The sequence below is a fragment of the Magallana gigas genome, chromosome 1, assembly GCF_963853765.1.
Source record: "Magallana gigas chromosome 1, xbMagGiga1.1, whole genome shotgun sequence".
In the NCBI taxonomy this organism is placed as follows: domain Eukaryota; kingdom Metazoa; phylum Mollusca; class Bivalvia; order Ostreida; family Ostreidae; genus Magallana; species Magallana gigas.
In genome coordinates, this window is record NC_088853.1 from 38,203,235 (window position 1) to 38,227,347 (window position 24,113).

A 24,113-nucleotide genomic window follows, 5' to 3' on the forward strand; every position below is an offset into this window, starting at 1 on the left:
TTAGTTTACACAAATTTGAATCCCCTTTGCATAAGGGTGCATTGTGCCAAGTTTGGTTGTAATTGATCAGCAGTTCTGGAGAATGTGAAAATGTGAAAAGCTGACAGACAGAGAGACGGACGACAGACAAAATGTGATCAGAAAAGCCCACATGAGCTTTCAGCTCGGGTGAGTTAAAAACAAAACAAACAAAAAACAAATCAAAAAACATAGTTAAAGAACATCGTATTTCATTTAAAATAAAAACAACATCAAGATGACAGGAGACAGACATAATGTTGTAATCTAAAAAAAAAAAAATACATTTTAGTATATCATTTTCTTTTCATTGTATAAAATTTTCATTGTTTGTTCAATTGTTAAAATACCCCTTTTTAGTAAAATTAGATACAAATGTATTAACGAAGAATACGCGAGAAAAAAATCAACTTTAGAAAGAACATGCCAAGAATAAAGAACAACATACATAACTTTCAGCCCGTGTTGGTTTCAGATAGATTTAGATAATATTTGACACCGACTGACTAACACTTCTACTAATCACAGACAATTTTAATGCAATCATTGTTTGGAGTTATCTTCCATTAAACTATAAAACTACTTTACTATTATTCTCGGAACATCAATCAGCATGCATAAACAAGGATACGAACGGTTTTTTAGGAGCAATGTGACTAATTTTTTTTAATTATATGCTTCTGTATCCACATGGTACATGTACATTTATGTGAAAAATATCGTAAGTATTTTGATGTCTGTTCGGTGGATGAAGTCTTCCATGGGTGTAATTGGAACTTGGTACTGGATTTTCATCAGGTCGCTCCTCTCAAGTAGCCTCTTTGTAAAAAAAACCTGGTCTGTTTGCGAATACCTGCACGACATAGGATGTGTAAGTTTAAAAAGAAATGAACGAATACAAACATATATATCTAAAACATCGATGTATATATTTTAGAAATTGATATGTATGTTTATGTGACATTAGTTGCGCTACATAGATTCGACCTTTTATTTAGAGATAAGGTATATCTTGATCTTTTGATCGCATTTCTTAGATACCTGTATGTTCAACTATGACCGCACCCCAAAATGATTTGTTCACACTCAAAACCTCAATATAAAAGCTGGAATCCATGTTAGTAAATTTAAAAAAAATATAAGTTATATTACAACAAAATATTGTTGGAATTGTATTGAATAGTGATTCGTTGTCAAATATTGTCTTGCGCGTAGTATTTTCAATTTACAGTTACTTTTCAAATAAAAAAAAAACAATACCAGATTGCAAATGTATTTTACAATATCTATTAACTTAAGTTAACTTAAGTTAAATTAGATGTGCCTATCAGTCTTTGATAATATAAACCGGATACAAACACTAGAATAAAAAAAAAATTGTCATATGCTAAAAACATGAAAAGTAATTGACTTACCCTTTAAACGCATGTTTTGATAAGTTGATGTTCAAATCCAAAGAAAAGCCACACAATTTAACCTCGACTTTGATCTTGCAGAAACAGATGGATATGTGTCCGTCCGTCCGTTCGTCAAATCAATCCATCAATTCATCCATTCATCTATTCATTCATCCATCCATTTATTCGTCCATCCATCCATCCACCCATCCATTTTTCCATCATTCTATCAACCGATCAATCAACCCATTCATCCAAATATTCATTTAACCGTCTATCCATCTATCTTCTCATCATTCCATCTGTTCATCCATCCATTCACTATCTTTCCATCAATCTATCGCTATTTCCATCAATCCATCTATCCATCTATATATCTATCTACGCATCCATCCATTCACATCTAATATTTTACGACCCTCCACATATTTTTCTTTGACATTTTATGCATTAATGTAAGTTAAGGAAGCCTAAATAATTCTTTCCATTTCATTTAGTCAACCATGTTTCATTTTTTTTATTAAACATTTATCATCATCATTACATTTTCCACAATTGTAAATGCAGTTAAATGTACACGGAACGTTCCTAAATTTAAGATTAGTTTCTTGATTAAGCATTTCTTCTTTATGTGCATGGAAACATGTTGATGCCCTAAATTATCCGGTTCAAAATCAGGCTATTTTTGTGTTAAAATGTTATGATTTTTTTTCTATAAAATACAACATGCAATTGAATGCTTATTGTTAGAGACACATTTGTAATTGAAAAAATTACGTATTGAAAATTGTCACATTGCGGAGATAGGGGAAACAACCTGAAAATAGTGGATTATAGGTTGCGTCTAACCTTACCGCATAATGAAACGTTTTCACGACTTTTTAGATGAAATAAACCGAAGTTGCCATTGACATGGATTATATGTAATTACTGTAATTCTCTTCAATTGACAAATTAATATTCTTATTTTAAGTTTAATATCATTTAAATTTTCATTTTCTACAAACAAAACATGATTAAATGATTAGAAATGTTCCTTGATCATTGTGTACTCACGTGTTTTACAAAAGACCTCTTCAAAACTTGCAGCACATCCTGCTATACATGTTCCGTCGATATTGGAGCATTGGCTTACATCGCGGCAGTGTCCACATGTTTCATTACATTCTAAACCATAGAATCCTCTGTCACATTCTAAAATGAGCGTAAACTATAAAAGTGTATTATTTTTGTTTGCCTTAAACAAGTTCAATTTGGCCCAACAGAAATATATGTATTTGCATATCCATTTTAAAGATAACAGTTGTGAGAATAGCAAAATGTCCATCGGAAAACAACAACTGCTATCGTATCTGATAATTATGTGTATATTTTAAAATAAACTTTTACATCTTTCAGTTTTATTTTATGTTATTTTGTTTCTCACTAATTGCATCTATAAATGACATAAAAAGCCATTTATATATAGCAAGTCTTCACTTTATACTCGCGTTCTATTAGTCAGTTTGAAAAATTCACAGGATATAAAAAATAAATATTATGACCAGTACCTTTATTGCAAAAGTAGCCTTTCCAGCCAGGTATGCATCCAGAGTCACACAAACCAGTGATAGCATTACATCCGGTGCATTTGTCGAGGCATCTCTCTGAACAATCGTAACCGAAAAATCCACGATGGCAAGCTTGTTCAAAAATATTGGAATACGAAGATGACTTGAATGTTTGCAAAATATCATTCATTTATTATCTTAACGAATCAGTTGGTGTATATTCACGTTTTTTAATCGTTCTTGTATAGTAAAAAAAGTAACTGTTGACAATATGTGATTAATTATTGCTCACATGTTTTACAGAAATTTCCCTCATAACCAGCATCACATCCAGTTAAGCATGTTCCGTTTGCATGGTCACACGTGTTACCGTCACGACAGTTTCCACATGTTTCATTGCATGCATCACCATAAGAACCTGCAGGACAAACTGTAATAAAAAATATGAGATATACATGTTTGATATTTAAAAGATACACAAAAGAGTAAGGATAAACTTATTCAATTTGAAATGTCTTTTTGGTGTATATTTGTTAGCAAGAAGAAATAAAGAAATCAAACGAAACAATTTTAACCCCAAACATTAAAAACAATCTGATAAGGGAAATGATTCAACACCATTTGTATTGCATAAAGTAATTACCATGATCTTATGATAATAGACTTTCAATTGTTGTTGGTTTCAATCTAAAAAAGCCTGTAGTATTCATTACAAATTCTGTATTTTTATTCTTTTCCAATATATTCTACTTTGGATTCATTTTAAGTCATGTCCCATGCTTCGACAGTTAATAGCAATTCGTCACCCATTGAAAAAATAACAGGCTTGGCGTTACATAGTGTTTGTTCAAATTGTGTTTAGTAAGCAAACGTATGTACCACACAGAAATGTGTTGTACTGGTATATAGATTAAGCAGTAAAAGACAGCAACAAAAAACTTAACAAATTACAATACATATAAGAATTAGTATAATACCTTTATTGCAAAGGTTCCCTATCCAGCCCGGTAAACATCTTGTATCACAAACACCATTGACATTATTACACTTAACACAAGTTTTCTTGCATGTCTTTGAACAGTTCTTTCCAAAATACCCCCTTTGGCACGCTGGTTGAAAAAAAAATGTCCAAAGTGAAAATTAAAACATAACTCTTATTTTTAAACTTGTATTACACTATATTTGAATATTTTACACAACGGTTGATCGTTATGTGTTTTGTACGATATCTTAAAAGCATTTGTTAAAATAGTTAAATGACATTACGTCACTTTAAAGTATTATTCGCAGTTTGAGATACATAATTTCAACCTCCGAATCAATTTCTGAGGCATTAAGGTGAGCCTCTAAGACACTGACGGAGGTTTGAGCCAATGGATGTGGCAAAAAGATAGACCTCCCCGGATTCAAAAACTGCTTCACAAGCTCAAATGCATACAATATAGCATTTTCATACAAAAGACAAACATGCCTAAATCCTGACAGAATACGCTCTTATGATAGCAATTACTAAGTTTTTTTTTTAAGTACAACATCTCGGTAATACTGAACTACTGTTAAATCATTTTAATCGTTGAGGTCAATGTTCGTAGGTAGCCAACATTTTCCTGGTTCGAGGGGACGTAGTTTTGTTGGTACAGTCATTTCATGCATATCTTTTACAATTTAATGCTATGCTATGGTATGCGATTTTAATGATATGCTATGAGATTTGTATGCTATGCTATGAGATCTGTATGCTATGCTATGAGAAATTGAAATGAAGGGCTTAATGATATGGTATGCAATGCTATGCTATGGTATGCTATGAGATTTGAACAAAAACGCCTCCATATACAGAAGAGTTCCACACATTTTGAATTAAAATAATAAAAAGCCAAAGTTTACCACAAATCTATCATGTAAACATTTATTTTTTCAAACAGAAACATTTAAAACCGAGTTAAAATAATGTTGTATGCTATGCTATGGTATGCTATGGTATGATATGACGAATGCAATTCTATGAGATTGTATGCTATGGTATGAGATTCCAATGCTATGCTAAGAGATATCAATGCTATGCTATGAGATTTCAATGCTATGCTATGATATGGTGTGTGTTGTAAAAGATATGCTTGAACTGACTGTAGTGTAATAGATATAATTTTGATAAATATAAAACAAATGGTTTTATATTATTTCTAGAGGATGTAAATTGTAAACATTGGTCCGCCACGAATAATGACGATTCCATAGTATAACACGTGTTCAATGGCACAGTTGTTTGTACGGCTAAACAATAAGAACACTATGAAATAAAAAAAAATAAACCTTTGTAATAATAACAATCGTGCTCTTTTGGCCACTATATTTCTTCTATCGTGTTTAGTTAGCAATACTGTGTTTCTATTTTCTTACTAGTTAGAAATAGTGAACCCATGCGTGTTTCGTCACCAGTAACATTTTTTGCAACTTGACTTTTTAATGAATTTAAAAATATTTGCCAATAACTTTGTCAATATCACGACTCTTGTATCGGAAGTCATTTTCAATTATTTTTCTTAGTTTTGCCTTTCCTATAGAAATAACAGATCGGCCAGATTTTGCTCTATTTTCAACAGACTCTCTACCCTATTTGAACCAGTATTTCCCCTCAGTTTAGTAAAAGTTAACTGAATTACAGAATGCCCTAGTTTTTTTTTGCAAACTTTTATGTAACAACTTATTTCTTTGATATTCACAACCTGCTTCCCAACCATTTTTGGGGGAAAAGTGGTCAATGACCAGCTTTAGATATTGAAATGACTAAAAGTTCCAAAAAATGTGGAGCAGAACGCTTATTTTAATACAATATTGAATTGAGCTATTTAAGAGTATCGCCTTAACAAATCTTGTAAAGCGTTATCGCGTTGTGCTTCAATACATGTTACATATGTGAAACACCTCATCAACCTATACGTTCTCATCCATCAATATAATGTTTTGTTTGGTTCAATATTGGTTAAATGTATATCTTTACTCACGTGTTTTACACAAGTATCCTTGGTAACCATCATCACAACCAGTTAAGCATGTCCCATTTGCATAAAAACACTGATTGATTTCATGACAGTTTCCATAAATTTCTTTACAGCTCTTGCCGTAAAAACCTCTATCACATCCTTTTAATTAACAAAAATCAATGTAATTTATATTGATGATACACATTAGAAAATCATCATGTAGACGAAATAACATTAACACACGTTTTATATTGTTTTACCAAACCGTGTGATTCAAAGTAGTGTACGTTGTGCAGTTAATTAAGCATGTTGCTTGACATTGCATACTTACGTGTTTTACACAAATCTCCTTTAAAACCAGCAATACATCCAGTTAAGCAAGATCCGTTCTTATTAAAACACTGGTCTACATCACGACAGTGTCCGCATGTCTCTTCACATTTAACACCATACGAACCTCTTTCACATTCTAAAAGGATTATAATTTATACATGTATAATGTATAATTTTTGCAATTTTTGCGTAAAATTGGCTAGGTACGGACAATCAATTTCTGTGAACATTAGTTACACTTAAAACAATTTATATACTCTGTTTTTTTATAATCTTATAGAAACAAAACGTTTACCAAAATCTTATTTTTAATAATAAAAAATGTCATTTTTTAATGATCAACACACTTTTGTCCTCAAATACCTTTAAAACTATATTGAAGAAGCTTGATTCACGTAAAATGATGATCTGCTATTGTTTATTTTAATAAATTATGCATTTTAAACAGATGAATTTTATTTACGACCAATATGTTAGTATGTCAATAATTAAAAAAAATGTGTTTATAATTAAAAGGTTGTGCACGAACAAAAGTAGAGTGTTCTTCGAACAAAAAGAGCATGATATACAAAGCCGATCAGACCGAACCTAAAACTAGAGTTTTAATTACAAAAAACCCCGGGTTTATTTTCTGGGTTTACTCCGTGTTTACTTTTCGAAAATATGGGTCCAGTCAGGTTTACTTTGGGTTTACTCGAGAATTGCTTTTGGGGTTAAATGTACGCACTGACGCGTGAAACAGACCTGTATTTTATCTTACTGCCTTTTATTCCTGTTCTTTTATATTTAGATTACACATGCAGCGTCTGCTGTCAGGGGTACAGCTTTGATCAGGGTTTACTCTCTGTGTGGGTTTATTTTTGGTTTACTCATGGTTTACTCTGGGTCCACTCTAGTTTACCCAGAGTAAACCCAGATTAAACCTACAAAGTAAACCCAGGGTTAAGTTGGAGTTGACAATCTGTTTGGTTGGGTCTGATCGGTACTGTACATAAATGCAACTGTCGGTCACGCGATCTAAAATATCTTGGTGTTTTAACACTGTAATCTTACTATTTCTTTTTTCTATCTTTCTTTTCAAAATTTCCTTTTTAATGTGTAAATCTGTATTTATCTAAAGAAAAATATTAATAATATTTGTAATTTATATCGCATCAAAATGTACACTGTTCTTGAAACTGACACACGGATAATTATGTCGAAAATAGCTCAAAGATGTTTTGAATCGTTTACTTTTGGTCAGCAAAAAGAAAGCATATTTCAAAATTCAGGTAATATGATATATTTACAAGTTAAAACAAAGCAATTCATGAAATATCACAGAAGAAGCTAAAATAGTTATCAATATTTTTTGCGAAGATATAACACAATTTATATTTCATTCTATAATACATGATGATATTGACGAAATCATAATGCTTCATGACGTAGTTGTTTACAAATAAAGTAGAACAAACGAAAAGATAGAAGGTTAAGGTACATGTTTCTTCTTTGAACAATTCTCTAAAAAATGAGAAACACCTTCAGTGCAAACGTCTCCCTTCCAGCCAGGGATACATCCATATTCACACAAACCATTGATATTATTACATCCTGCACATGTGTCGATGCATTTCTCCGAACAGTTTTGGCCAAAGTACCCGTGTGAACAATCTGGATTTTGAGAGAGAAAAAAACACATTTAACTGCATTTTATTTATTATAATTATCAATTATAAAGGTTTCAGACCAGCTCCGACGAAGAGGGGGTATAGTGTTAAACCTTTGTATCCCTGCCTATCTGTGTGTCAGTCTGTTTGTCTGCCTGCAACAGTTTTTTGTCAAAGAATTTTCACCGACTATTGATCGCCGCTGCTTTAAAATCTACTACACCTTCTGTTTACGCGGGGCATATGGTTGGATTTATTTTTTGATAAATCGGATGTCATTTTTCTGATAAATGAAGACCTTCCTTATTTTATATATTCACATCAGACAGGGGCATCAATAGTGAGCATGGGTTCATAGACATCTCGTTTTTAAAGGGACCTAGTCACATTTTGAGAGAAAAAACATTTTTTTTGGTCATGTTTAAAATAGTTCAAATGTGCATATTTGATGATTGACTAAAATCTGAAAGCAGGTAGTTAAATAAGAAATAAGCAATATACAGAGGTAAGAATTCATTGTTTTGTAAACGAAACTGAAGTCATTTTTTTTTTATTTACAAATAATTTAAAATACAAAATTCCCTTTTTCTTACGAAATGATCTGTGACAAACAATATAAAGTGATGTAATGTTTATGTAGACTATTATGACAAATCTGTTCATGCTTGCAACTAGATATCCTTTCCAAACTTGATAAAGCATGAATAATACCCATATTAAACATTTTTTTATTCATGTAAAACATCAGGAGAAAAAAAAAACATTATGGGCTCAAATCGAGTCACGGTCCTTTTAAATAAATCACTGTGCACATATTCATTCGTGGTTGTGCTTCAATTTCTGTTTTTATCAATGAAAGTACTTGCATACGCATGTATGTGTTGTAAAATATCCGGAATATCTGCTCACCTGTTTTACAAGAAATCCCCATATAACCAGCACTACATCCAATTAAACATGCCCCAGTAACATGGTCACACTGGTTTACGTCAAGACAGCTTTCAAACGATGCATTGCATGCAACACCATAGGATCCTGAGGGACACACTGAAATGAATAAAGATATGACACATACATGAAACATTTTTAAATAAATATATGAGTTTACTATTTTATGCATTTTTTAGACCAACATTTTCAAATAATATGAATAATCAATTTGTTCAAGTTGATGGGTTTTCTTTTTAAATTTGTAACTAGGTATGTAATTAATATGATGATAGATACCCTTTTCCATATCACAGCTTGTATCAGCCCTCGACCAATATCTTAAAATTTACTTAACTAAATGGCAGATCTGCATTGTGTGAAACCTTAAAGAATCGCCAATATGTCAAAATGCCTGCATATTAATAAAACCATATGTGATAACATTTTCAATTTTTTTAGCCATTGATTTTTTTTTGTTTTTTTTGTACAATTTCATTCCCAGTGTTGCCCCAACCTCCTCCTCCTCCTCCTCCTCCTCCTCCTCAAAAGTTTGATTTAAATGTATTTGAAACTTCACTATCACATCACAAAATGAAACTCTACCACTAAAGTTACAGTTTTTCTAAACAATTGGCTTTGTAGAAGAAACTCTTTAAAGAGTTCCATCTCTATCGTCCTATGTAAAAATATTGCCTCATCCCCTCCCCCTATTGTGACCCCATCATACCCCTGGTTATCTAAACACTTTGAATTTATCCTACCTGAGGATGCTTCAACAGTAGCTTCAATTTTATTGGCCAATTGGTTTCTAAGAAGAAGACTTTAAAAACCTTTAATCTGTATACTCTTATGTAAATGTTTGACCCCATAGTGTGCCCCCAGCAACCCCCACCCCCCTTTTAAGGAGTCATGATTTTTACAACTTCAAGTCTACACTACCTGAGGATGCTTCCACATAAGTTTCAGCTTTCATGGCTAATTGGTTTCTGAGAAGAAGTTATTTGAAGAGCTAGTATGCTAATTGTTCTCGAACAATTAGAGGTCTTTCCACCTAATATTTTTAATGAATTGCTAGATTGCTCGATAAGATATACATGCATTTATAAACCTATGATACATGTTGTACTATAAAATGGGAATACCACGAAGCCATTAATTGATAAATGCTTTTTAAAGAGATTTTTTTTATTATCAAGCCATTTCTTTAAGAATTTCATGTATATATATCGTAAAGATTTATTAAAATACTTTTCTGAATTTTATTCCACTTACTATGAACAAAACTGAGCCAAGTGAATATTCTTTAAACAATCATATAAACAGTAAACCTAACAATAAAAGAAAGGGCTGTAGATCCTTTCGGTGTACTGAAAACATTGGTAAAAGTTCCAAGTCTCTATCTCGTATGGTTTCAGAGGAGTAGCGATAACAAGCATTTCGTACAAAAGGGGCTATAACTCTGTAATTATTCAAAGGTATGAGCCAAGGGGCTATATTTTAAAATGGCTTAAGATGTCCTACTACATCCATGAAAAAGTTGTTCTCTACCAACCTAAACAAAAGAGATATAAAAACTCATTAATTAACAGCTTCTCAAATGACCTTGACCTTTGACCTTTATGTCATTTTGTTCAACAAAGGTAGACGCTTCCATCCAAAGTGGTCCGAAGTCTCTATGATAAATAATAAAGAAGTTGGAAGTGATTTTATTAAAATCTAAATACTTTCAGGGGCAATAACTACTACAAGGGGGCCTCCGATCTTTTTGGTATGAATAGATTGAAGAACCCTCTAAGTGTAATGAAGACATTGGTAAAAGTTCCAAATCTCTATCTCTTATGGTTTCAGAGGAGTGGCGATGACAAGCTTTTCGTACAAAAGGGGCAATAACTCTGTAACTATTTAAACGAAGGAGCCAATGGGATATATTTAAAAATGTCTTAAGATGTCCTATTGCATCCATGAAAAAGTTTTTCTTTACTACACTAAACAAAAGAGATCTAAAAACTCATTAATAAAGAGATTTTCAGATGACCTTGACCTTTGACCTTTATGTCATTTTGTTCGGCCAAGGCAGACGCTTCCATCCCAAGTGGTCCGAAGTCTCTATGACAAATAATAAACAAAGTTGGAAGTGAGTTTATAGATATGTAAATACTTTCAGGGGCAATAACTACTAGAAAGGGGCCTCAGATCCTTTCGGTATCATAGATTGAAGAACCCTTTAAGTGTACTGAAGACATTGGTAAAAGTCCAAGTTTCTATCTCTTTTGGTTTTAAAGGAGTAGCGATAACAAGCTTTTCGTAAACAAGGGCAATAACTTTGTAAGTTCTGGGGGTTATCAGGAACAGGATCATTTGGTTTCATAACTTTAAATGGTCAATTATATGAAGACAAAATTGTTTCAATATGTCTTATAATAAAAAAGCTGTCCCTTGGAAAATAGAGAAAAATAATAAGAACTAGTAGACTAATTGTTCTCGAACAATTAGAGGTCTTTCCACCTCATTGTTGTTTATGTTTGATATAAGATTGCTTCAATAGAATAAAGTATTTTTTCTGCTTTACTTCATAAAACAAAGTGTCAAATGATTAAGTTTGCAATTTGTTATTGCTTGACCTTGACCTTTGACCTTTATGTCATTTTCATCTGACAAGATAGACGCTTCAATACCAACTGGTCCGATGTATCTATGATTATTGATTAAAAAGTTATCTGTGTTTTTTATTGAATGTTCGAAACTTTCAGGGGCAATAACTGCTAGAAAAGGACTTTGGACCCTGTCGGTATGAATAGATTGAAGAAGCGTCTAAGTATACTGAATACATTAGTAAAAGTTTCAAGTCTCTATCTCTAACGGTTAATGAGGAGTAGCGATAACAAGCTTTTTGTACAATAGGGGCATTAACTCTATAATTGTTACATGGTAAGGGTCAAAGGGTTATATTTTGAAATGTCTTAAGATGTCCTACTACATTCATGAAAATTTTTTCTCTACCATCCTAAACAAAAGAGATACAAAAGCTCATTAATTAAGAGATTTTCAAATGACCTTGACCTTTGACTTTTATGTCATTTTGTTCGGCCAAGATAGACGCTTTCATCCCAAGTGGTCCGAAGTCTCTATGATAAGTAATAAAAAAGTTGGAAGTGATTTTATAGAAATGTAAATACTTTCAGGGGCAATAACTACTAGAAGAAGGGCTCAGATCCTTTCGGTATGAATAGACTGAAGAACCCTCCAAGTGTACTGAAGACATTGGTAAAAGTTTCAAGTTTCTATCTCTTATGGTTTCAGAGGAGTAGCGATAACAAGCTTTTCGTGCAAAAGGGGCAATAACTCTGTAACTATATAAAAGAAGGATCCAAGGGGATATATTTTAAAATGCTTTAAGATGCCCTATTACATCCATGAACAAGTTTTTCTTTACTACATTAAACAAAAGAGATCAAAAATTCATTAATTAAGAGATTTTCAGATGACCTTGACCTTTGACCTTTATGTCATTTTGTTCGGCCAAGGTAGACGCTTCTATCCAAAGTGGTCCGAAGTCTATATGACAAATAAGAAAAAAAATTGGAAGTGATTTTATAGATATGTAAATACTTTCAGGGGCAATAACTACTAGAAGGGGGCTCAGATCCTTTCGATATGATAGATTGAAGAATCCTCTAAGTGTACTGAAGACATAGGTAAAAGTTCCAAGTTTTTATCTCTTATGGTTTCAGAGGAGTAGTGATAACAAGCTTTTTGTACACAAGGGCAATAATTGTGTAAGTTCTGGGAGTTATCAAGCAAAGGGTCATTTGGTACCATAACTTTTAATGGCCAATAACATAAAGAAAACATTGTTTCAATATCTATTGAAATAAAAAAGCTGTCCCCGGAAAAAAAGAGAAAAAAAAATTAAAAAAACATAAGAAATACAAAAAGTCTTTCACCTGAAAGGTGGAAAGACCTAATAAAAAACATAAGAAAACAAAAGGTTTTTCATCTGAAAGGTGGAAAGACCTAAATACAATAGGTCTTTCACATGAAAGGTGGAAAGACTTAAAAACATAAAGAAAACAAGAGGTCTTTCACCTGAAAGGTGGAAATACCTATTTACTCTATATATTCCAATGTAAAAATTACCACCACCCCCCAATTGTGGCCCAATCATACCCCTGAGGTTCGTGATTTTCAAAACTTTAAATCCATACTACCTGATAATGCTTCCACATAAGTGTCAGCTTTTTCTGGCCAAATGGTTCTTGAGGAGAAGATTTTTTTAAGATTTCACGAACCTTTTAGCTCACCTGATCCGAAGGTTCAAGTGAGCTTTTCTGATCACCTGTTGTCCGTCGTCCGTCCGTCCGTCCGTCCGTCCGCCTGTATGTCCGTCCGTCTGTCTGTAAATTGTTCATATTTTCAATTTCTTCTCAAAGGCCACTTGGCCAATTTAGCCAAATTTGGTACAAAGCTTCCTTATGGAAAGGGGATTATAAATTGTAAAAATTAAGGGCACAGCCCTTTTTGAAAAGGGAGATAATTGCGATACAGTGAGTATAGGGTGCATGTCTTTAAAAATCTTGTTCTCAAGAACCACTGCACCAGAATGCCAATTTTTACACAAAGGCTTGTATATATAGTGAAGATTCTTAATTGTAAAAATCGTGACCCTTGGACCAAAACTGGGGCCCCATGCGGGGTTCAAAGTTTAACATAGAAATACATAGGAAAATGTTTAAAACATCTTCTTCTCAAGAACCACCCCACCAGAAATGCCAATTTTTACACAAAAGCTTGCATTTTTGTGAAGATTCTATATTGTAAAAATCGTGACCCTCGGATTAAATCTGGGCCCCCAGGCAGGGTTCAAAGTTTAACATAGAAATACATAGGAAAAATGTTTGCATGACTTTTGTTCCATTTATTCAACTAATGTGCACCAAAAAACCTAACGGTGTCTCCCTGATTATTGACAACTCATTGCATAAGTATAAAAGGTTGTTTAATCAAGAAATGACGGATGAATACGATAAGGTGTAAAAATTCACTAAATATTATTTTAGTTTATCGCTTACATTTAATTTGGATATCGTGCCCGATAAAAATAAAATTTAATTTGTAAATTAAAAAGAAAGGGGTTCAATGTTTAAAATATAAACTGTTAAAAAAGTATATGCTACGAAATATAATGTTACCAGGAACTGCTGTTCAGGTGAGCGATGAGGCTCATGGGCCTCTTGTTAATTAATTTCTAATCATCTTCCTTTTTAAAAGAGCGTTGTCCTTAATTTTTACAAATGTGAATCATGTTTTCCTAAGGGTGTTTGTGTCAAGTTTTGCTACAGTGTATATGTATACTTCATTTCCGGCAAGGTTTTTACTTATTAGTGTTTTTCCTCTCCTTTTGAAAAAAGGCAATATATTTGTACTAAAGGCGCCGAACCTATTTATACAATACTTTACATTATTTACTCGTAATCTCAAATGGCAATTGATGTGTACAAAACTTTAACCGGGAATTTATCGCACTGTGTAAAAAAAAAAAAAAGTCATTTGGTCTACCTTAAGTTAACCTTGTATGCACAGAATGTATTTTTTTCTTAAAAGACAAGTCATAGAAATAATTGAGGCCCCCTTGCACACAACCTGCTTCAATTATTCGCATTCTTAACATAGTATGATCAATATCTGTAATGATTACAAAAACATCATAAAATAAAACTCTACCTTCCTTTCAACTGAATGTTACCTCCAAAGTCTGTAAAGTCTACTGATTAGCAGATTTTTGTTATTCAGTCACCTTTATGTTACTTTTAAGGATGTTCAGTTAACTGAATATCAGAGCTTCATCATGTGCTCTTCAGCCACAAGCCCATCCTAAACAGTTACACAAATCATTGATTTTATGTATCGATGCATTTCTAAAAGTTCTGACTGACAAAGCCACGGTTAGAAGCTGATTTGATACATGAAACAAACTGTATGTTTCTTATATGATTAAATACTGTTAAACTATAATTTTAATAAACTCGTGTCTGTATGTTCATTTCTTTATCTAAGTTCCAATTCTATGGATGCATATTTTTTGCCAAATATATGGCCATATATCTACTTACACGCTCTACATAAATCCCCTTTATAACCAGCATCACATCCAGTTAAACATGATCCATTATTGCGGTCACATAGACCTATGTCACGACAGTTTCCACATGTTTCACCGCAGTCAACACCATAAAATCCTGTTGGACATCCTAAAATAAAACAAAAAATAAACATGAAACTTTACCCATAGACATTTTTAGATTGTTTTACATAGATGTACCCGATTTTCTATTACTAATTAATTTAAATTTGTTAAAACATTTATTTTATGCATTCGCAAAAATTACAATGATCTCTGTGGATGGTTTAGAAATGTAACTATCATAATTAATGTAGTTTCATATCTAACTAGACTGCAAAAATGTATAGATTATTTCTCTAAATTTCAGGCTATAATTACAATAATAATATGTTTGATATTTTGCAGAACACATTCAAATACTGTTAACGTATTTTTTTAGCGTTACAGATATTGATGAGAGGGTATAGTTCAAACAGACTATTTATAATTGAACGTATTTCTATGATAGGGTCTTTCATCAGTAAAATATACCGTATAGCGGGTATTTTTTACGTGCTGCTATTTTTTACAAGTTTTATAAATCCGTAAAAATGAAACGCGTATATTTTTACAGAAGTAAAAAAAAACCACCGCACCTAAATTTTCTACACCGTACGTATAAGAATAATATTCATGACCTTCAGCTCAGTCCCTGACGGCTGTATGTAGGTATATTAGAGCCACGTTAGTACATGTAACTAGATTTCAATCACTCTGTCAATAGCTATTTGGGGGATACGAAGCTATTTTAAACCAGTATCTAAAATGCCAAATACAAATGGATCGCTTAGTGAAATTATTCGAAAGGAAGTTATAATTGCCTTAAATAAATCGGTTGCCACAACTCTCCACCAAGAACACCGAAAAGGGGAAACTATACTAAATACACCGATCCCGATCGTGCCGCTATCGTCAAACGCGACCCTTAAAAGCGATTAATAAATTTTCTTCTGATTTTTCGGGAATATCTGAATGTACTGTTCGTAATTTTAAGACCAAGTATGTTCAACATATGAATGGTGGGTTTAAAGAAACCGGAATTTTCGATGTCCTGAAAAAGTGATTACGCTTGCGTTTACCGGTGTAGGCATGATATACTACATGCATGTTTTTATCACAGAATTTGTTTTAATGGCACAGTGACCTGCAAAACCTTTATAACGAGAAATGTTTTAATATAGTACCAATAGACTAGTTCGTATTGCACCATTAAACATGTACTTTAGTTTATCTAGGATTTTATTTAATATTTAATCTTGCGATTTTTCCTGTGTTTTATATCATGTGAAGAAAAAACTTTGATTTTTGAGATGGAGTTGTCTCTATTGGTTGGGAAAGAAAGAAAAGGAGAGAGAGAAACATTTTGAAATGGAGTTGTCTTTCTTTTTTTCCCGGTAAATCGAACTGGGACGAGCACATGGTGCCCATATTAATAGGAATAAGTAAAGTGTATATCACATATGAAATAAAGGTAAATCAATAAACACAATCATAATAATTAAGGACTCGTTAACAAAAAACGGTTTTCTGATTTGTATGTGTGTTAACTGTAACAAAGTCACGGTAAAAATGTCCCCTCTTTTACCACAGATGATTTTATTTGTTTACGGACATGTCCAATTCGTAAAAAAAATTACGCGTAAAAATTCAAATCGCCCTATTTTAAGCCAAATTCGTAAAAAACCACAGCAGTAAAAATTACCCGTTATACGGTATTTCAACACAAATCCATTGATGGAGGATTAAGTTTGGTAAATTGCAGATGATTGATTTACGTATATAGAAACATAAATGCAACATGAAGTGAGGGTGATCTAAAATGAAAATGAAACGCTCGTACAATTCACTCACACAACACTAAATATTAATTTTCAATTATTTGAAAAAAAAAATATGGACATAGATTCCGGAAGGAGTTTCTATAATTACTTCAACAGTCATGGTGTATAGCAGGAAATCATACATCGTTGAAGTGTTGTCGTATGAAAACTAATTGAAAAATTTACACATGCGCAATTAGCTACCATACCCCATACCTACTGGTTTTATCATTATATTACACCCCCAAGAAACAACAATATCTGACCACACGGATACAACTCATACTCGACAATCATGTGATACCAACGAGACAATTCAACCAATACAAATCTATACATGCATGAATGAAAATGATAAATGAATGAATGGATGAAATCTAACTACTGCATGTATACTACCATAAAAACAACCATATAATTTACAACCTGCAACACTTACAAATTTATCTCTCAAGACAATTAACAATGCACTGTTTTCTGCCAAGCCAACACGATTGAATATTAATCTATTTATACTGAGTTATATTTATGTTTCCTCCTAATAAAACTATTGTTTTCAAATTCATTGACATTTGAAGAAACACACATATAATACATTCATTAATAAGAAATAGTAATTATTATTACATCATATACAAACAATTTACCTAATTCACATCGGTGACCTTGGTAGCCAGGTTTACATCCCAGGCAGGCGCCCGTCTCTATGTGACAGTACTGACAGTTGACATCTGGACAGGGAATGGAGCAGTTAGATCCGTAAAACCCAGTAGCATTGCATCCTTTACAACAAAGTCATATTTACCAGACTATTAACAAAGCTTTTTAAAAAAAAAAACACACCAATCACCAAAAAAACCAGGAGATTTACGAACCACCAAGGAATCAGTAACTACCAAATAACAGTTAAATATGAATTTTAGCTTTTAAACATAAAGAAATAGTAATAACTATTTTGAACATAAAAAAAAATGTGTGAAAACACAAGTACATTTGTTATTGTTACCAAAGCAAAGTTAACCTAAGTTATGTAAGATTACTTTTTTTTGTTATCACAATGCCAATCCTGCTACGTCATCAACACATTTGACAAAGGGGTCAGTATTAATTATTAACTGTTGTAAATTGAAGATATAAGGGAGATTATGCATTGTTTGGGAAGCTCACCATACACCTCCACTTCACATAAGTCATCCGAAACAGTACTTTGATAATCGCCAGGATAGACAACTCCTGGTAGTCTCTCGTTGTAGTAGATAACATATTGTCCATGAAAGAGACAATTTGTTGTAAAGACAGAACGTATTGTGTGTATTGTGAAGCTCTTTTCCTTGAAACACAACGTTCCTTGGGATATATCTGTGGTATTTGATATATACAGAGAGAATCCTAAGTAATATCCTGCACGGAACCTTGCCCAGTCATAAGGACCTAAACAGAAATAAATCAAATAGTTATTGAATTTATAATACAATGTGTGAGACATTAAAAAAATGATAACATCAAAAACAAATAATGATTACTTATTAAGCAAAACATGACAATATATCGAATGTGATTATATTTTGATTTTTTTTTTTTTTACAAATAATATATATGTCATACGCAAAAACAAACGAAATACGTAATAAAAAAGGAAAACACAGTCAAAATGTCGAAAGAAGTACATAAAACGCGGATCCCGTTCTGCAGACACCCGCTCGTACCGATAACACCTCAGTTAAGCATGGGTATTTCAGTTGTATACTGTAACATCTTGGTAAAGTTTTTTTAGGAAACGTTTTATATGTTGATGACATGCTTCGAATGTACATGTATAAACTTTTTTGAAAGACCATCGCTAGTTTTGCCCTAGGAAATATTTACATATGTACATATAAATGTATTATTAATGTTTATCAGTTCATACATATCCGGTGTATAGGAACTCGTAAACGATGAGAGAGAAGTTTATGGATGGGATTTAATTTCATAATCATTTATTCTATAAATGTGAAAACGTTTTTCAACATATGGTATTTCTATTATAGTTTCAACAGAAGTTAAACAGTCTTTGACAATGTGGAAAAGCAATCTTCAGCTTAGGGCTCCTAGGTCTTAGCAATTGCTTTCAATTTTTTTTTTTTTTTTTTTTTAGATATTATCAGGAACTTACATATAAACACAATTATTTAATTGTCTGTTTTCGCGACTCTCTTTCTCTTTAGCTTTGTGACGATCTTAAAAATGTAATTCATAATCATGTTCATATAGAATACTGAGGCATTGAGTGTGTAAACATTTCAGGGCAATTAAATTATTTTAGAAAGAATTATCACTCCATAGCATCGAAATTACGCCCAATATTTATCCAACGTCCAATCTTAGTTTCCCGCATCCTTATTTAGAACAGTATTTACTTCCATGTTTTGTTAGAACTGTTATAATACTTACATTTGCAATCAACATTATAAACAAGGCATTCTCATAAATGTGTACAATACAGATATAGATCAGTAAATTTTGTCAAGAATGATTCTTTGTATATATATAATATGTTATGTCTTTGCATCCAAAAATAGTTGATTTAGGATATGATTTAACAATACAATTGTTAATTTGTTAAAAAAAAAAATAGTTTTATATAAACACATCGCTAATTGCTAGTTTAAAACATTTGTGAATTGAACAACCTGCTGGCATTTATATTATTAACTATTTTTATCTGATGCATTGAGTAAAATTTTAAGATCATATAAATAAAACAATCGCAACTTCTCTAACATTTTTGACAGGTAGAAAAAACAACCTAGAATGTAATACGTAGGTTCCATCGCAATTCTTTTTATGTAGCTTGTTACATGTATATACCACATAGAAAATTAATTTTGAGGCAAATGTTTAAATTGATGAAAAAAGACTACATAGCTCATACAGAAAAGCAAGAAAATATTCGACGAAATAACGAATATATCCACATAGCCATTATAGGGATATGCAGGCAATATTTTGCAAGATATGTCTCTACTGCCCGAATCATAACATGTTTTTTTTTTCTAAATTAAGGGTTTCCTTTTGAAAGATTTTTATTAATCTGTTATACAAATTCGTTGACTATTAAGGTAATATTGTAAAAAAAAAAATATGTTATTTGTCAAACTTGAGAGCTTGGCTTGAAATCTCTTCATTTTCATTCCCCTTAAAACACAAAGTCGTGCCATGCACTTTAATATTGAGTGTGGTATTTCGTATTGTTTGATTTGATTTTCATACAATTTTGAAAATATTGGTTTTCACATGTGTCTTTACACATTGAAAATAAGTAAAATAATACTGCAGTTTGATTCATACGAACAAACAAATGAAGGATAGTTGCAAAATGAATCTAGAATAATATGTCACGATTTTTTTTGGGTTGCTGGTAAACATTTGTTCTACAAAGTATTTAATTTATAATTATAGTCGGTTTTATTGATCCTTATTTTTTTTTTCATTTTCTATCGTTGATAATCGATAAATAATGAGTTGATATATATTAACACTGTGTAAACAAAAGACATTAATAGCTATACTGATATTTAAATGATATAACGTCTGCATACAATGTTTTTAAAATAATATAGTGTGTCTAGAATGTCAATTCATTTTTAAACCATAAGGATTAAGTTAATAGATATGTATATAATCTTCAAAATTTCCGGCTTTTATATATAAACATATTTCATGTTCTTCAAATTTATCTTATATGTATTGTGCAACAAGTTCTAACTTAAACAGATATTTAAAAAAATCATTTATAACACAACACGGATATTGAATTATAATGACTTTTCTAGCCATTTTTCATTAATAACTGCATGTCGTCATGACATCAGACATATCTAGGGTTTGAAAACTGCCTTTTCCGAAAGAGTGCAGACAATTAGAACACGCAATATCAAGGGTTAAAACAATATTAACAAATGCAAGTTAAATACGTCAGCATTTACATCCACAATTGATGAAAATATTATATAAGATGTAATAAGCATCAGTGAGCAAGATTAAGGAATAGTGGTCAAGAGTTTTCAAGTAATTGCACGTTTGTATTCCTGATTTAAAAATGGATTAGGCATATTTGAACTGTGGAAATGGGGTGGTTATCACAACAAATTGTTACATATTGTATATTATGGTACAAAGTAACAATTGACGTTGGATTATCATCATTATCAATGAATCATCAATTTTGAATAATAAAATAGTGATATAGCTGGAATATTAAGTGGAGGAACTAAATCGTCGAAGTGCGGTGTTACTCTATTTTTGAGCAGTCTGAATCGGTATCGCTATTCCATGCCATATGCACATATAAGTTCAAAGGCGCTGTAATTTTAAAGTGGTCGGTAAACAGCACAGAATCAAATTATTCCTTTAAAGAGATGATCGGAATGTGATATAAACTGTCAGTATTATGAAATAAGTTAATGTTATGCCGAAACTACAACATGCATCAAATAGCATAATTTGCAATGTTTTAATGTTTTCCGGATACAAGTGTAGTTTAACTTTACTTTTATTGTAGGCGAAGCTAGAATACTTCCCGAATAATATTATTTAAGTATGATTGAATAATTCTGTGACTGTATATAATAGGTGATTGAATAATTATGTCACTTTATAAAAGATTAAATCTTTTAAAAAATGCATCAAAAGATGAAATTCATTTACACAAAACTGTCACTGCATAGTTAGCAAAGTAGTGTGAAGCATAATGAGTGCGCTTATAGTAGAATTCGCCGAATGCCTGATACTTTACATGCAAATTTCTTGATATAAAATAAAGAGATAAGTTTCATTGATTACTTTTGGGAATTTTGTCAGCCATTTCATACATATATTTTACAGAATTATATATATATATATATATATATATATATATATATATATATATATATATATATATATATATATATATATATATAAAGAGAGAGAGAGAGAGAGAGAGAGAGAGAGAATATAAAATATTACAATAAATAATTACTAAACCACAATTTTCTGTTCGATTATTTACTGTACTTACATGTAATGTTTTTGGGGGTTAAGGAAAAGTTGAGGGACACGTCTATTGAGATATCTTATTTCACTTGCGTGCTCACACGTAAAGCACACTATCGAAATCAAATTGAATACTTACATAATGTATATGAAATGATATATTTATCTTATTCCCTCAGTTAAAATACAGGAGCAACAACTTTCGACCTTTAAATTGCGTTTAAAACAAAACTAGCATTTTATGTTCAAAATAGGTTTTTTTCTTTAATATATGTATTCATTACAATCTGAGCAAATTATTTTTTTCCGGGTATTCAAATAAAAAGAACGGAAAAGAATAAATGAAAAAAAAAATACGGTATACTGATTTAAAAATAAATTTTACAAAAGTATTATGAACGCAGTGTGCAATATTTTAAAAGTAATACTTATTTGCAAGATCAAAATTAGTGACTTAACCTTTATAGTTCTCTGTTCTAAATTAGATGGTGACGTGATGGAGGCTATGGATACTGGTCAGGTTCACCCACCAGGTTACGGTTGATAAGTCATATGCTACAGCACACTGACCTCCAAGCCCACTCAGATTTGATTTACGTCCGTCCACAGCGTTACTGGCGTCATATCTGTCGTCACCTGGTTTGTATTGGTACCGCTGGTGTGCTTGTTTATTAAAGGCTATGTTTACTGTTAAAATAAAAACTATACACATATAAAACACAATCAGCTACTAGTACATGCAATAATCGGTGTTAATTATATTCAAACATAAGTTTTGCAACTTTATCTGTTTATTGATAGTAATGATACTGGATACAAATATGGAAACAATATTTTTTATGTGATCATATAAATCAATTTAAAACAAAAAATCAAACATGAAGATATACGATGATGGCGATCATACTTATTTTTTTTGTTGTTGAATATTTAACTGAAATGTCCTTATAATTCAATTAGCCATATTTACGTTTATTTTCAGTTGTTTTCGCAAAAAGTGACAAAAAGTGGAATACAAAAAAGAAAAAGGCAGCAAATTGTAAAGACATCCTTCCTATAAAGAGAAATTATTCATCTTTTTTTTTTTAAAAAATAGATAATGTATAGGTGCAATCATAAATTAGCTTAAACATGAGTAATAGTTTTGTCAATATATATGGAAAATTCATTTATTAAACTAAATCAAGTTTGGATTGATTAAATTCCAGTAGTATCTATCTATCTATCTATCTATCTATCTATCTATCTATCTATCTATCTATCTATCTGTCTATCTATCTATCTATCTATCTATCTATCTATCTATCTATCATCCTGCGGACTTTGTCGACGGTGTCTGCATAAACATATCACAAAATGATAATAGCAGCTACACAGCGTTGAATCGTTTTTATAAAATCTCCCTTACGTTTAATAAACGAATTCCATATCTATATTTTGAGGAATATTGCCACTGAAGAATTTGTGAAATGTTATGAATCAGAATCAAATGCAGATATAGTTTTGTATTTGACAAAATTCCTACATGTATTTTTTGCATTACAGCAAAGTATCTAATGTTTGTTTTCATCGTAAAAACGTATTTGACTAAAAAGAAAACAATTGGTTTAACTAAAGATAAAGTTTGCACCCCCTTATATATATATATATATATATATATATATATATATATATATATATATATATATATATATATATATATATATATATATATATATATATATATATATTTGGAAATCACGCTGCTATATTAAGGCTGCCCGATTAATTTCACAGCGGTATGTAGAAAGTCACTTGTCTGTACTTCATAAGATATGACGTCATTGTTAACTTTGACGTCACGATCTGCATTCATTTCGATCGTACTTAGGGAATGTATCGAAACATTATAAGTGATATTCATTGATATTCATTGTGCATAATAAAACCGCTTCATTCCTCTACATAGACACTGTTGCAAATACTACTGGCGTGCGACCAGTTCTCGCCGAGTACCATTTCTCGCCATTACATTGTGACGCCATTTTTAGCATATAATTTTATGTTTTGATAAAATGACGTCAGAATGTACTGGCGAGAAATGGTACTCGGCGACAACTGGTCACACGCCAGTAATGATACTAAATTCAATATCACCAATATGGATTATAACAAAATCAACAGTTGCAAAGCTTCGTAATAGGTAAATAACTATTCATAAACTAATGGTTTTGAGACTCCCCCTGCTACGTGTAATCTAATGAATGGTGATATGTA

At 31.6% G+C, this 24,113-nt stretch overlaps 1 protein-coding gene across 1 annotated transcript; it reads right to left on the bottom strand.

The window, feature by feature from the left end:
- Positions 1-3,246: 3,246 nt before the first annotated feature.
- Positions 3,247-23,881, bottom strand: LOC136275898 (multiple epidermal growth factor-like domains protein 11). The gene is made up of 7 exons (XM_066086149.1): positions 23,869-23,881; positions 22,428-22,544; positions 17,489-17,623; positions 14,972-15,109; positions 7,804-7,935; positions 3,943-4,074; positions 3,247-3,395 (listed from the first exon to the last, which is right to left on the bottom strand). The coding sequence occupies exons 1-7, from the start codon at positions 23,879-23,881 to the stop codon at positions 3,247-3,249; spliced, it is 816 nt and encodes a 271-aa protein (XP_065942221.1).
- Between the last annotated feature and the right edge of the window lie 232 nt (positions 23,882-24,113).

Excerpts from the sequence above, each read along its gene's own strand:
- LOC136275898 (XM_066086149.1), bottom strand. Across the intron at positions 17,624-22,427 it reads AAATCTGAGTGGGCTTGGAG|GATGCAATGCTACTGGGTTT; the intron begins GTCAGTGTGCTG and ends TTTGTTGTAAAG. Across the intron at positions 7,936-14,971 it reads AGGGGATTTATGTAGAGCGT|ATTGTTCACACGGGTACTTT; the intron begins GTAAGTAGATAT and ends CTCAAAATCCAG.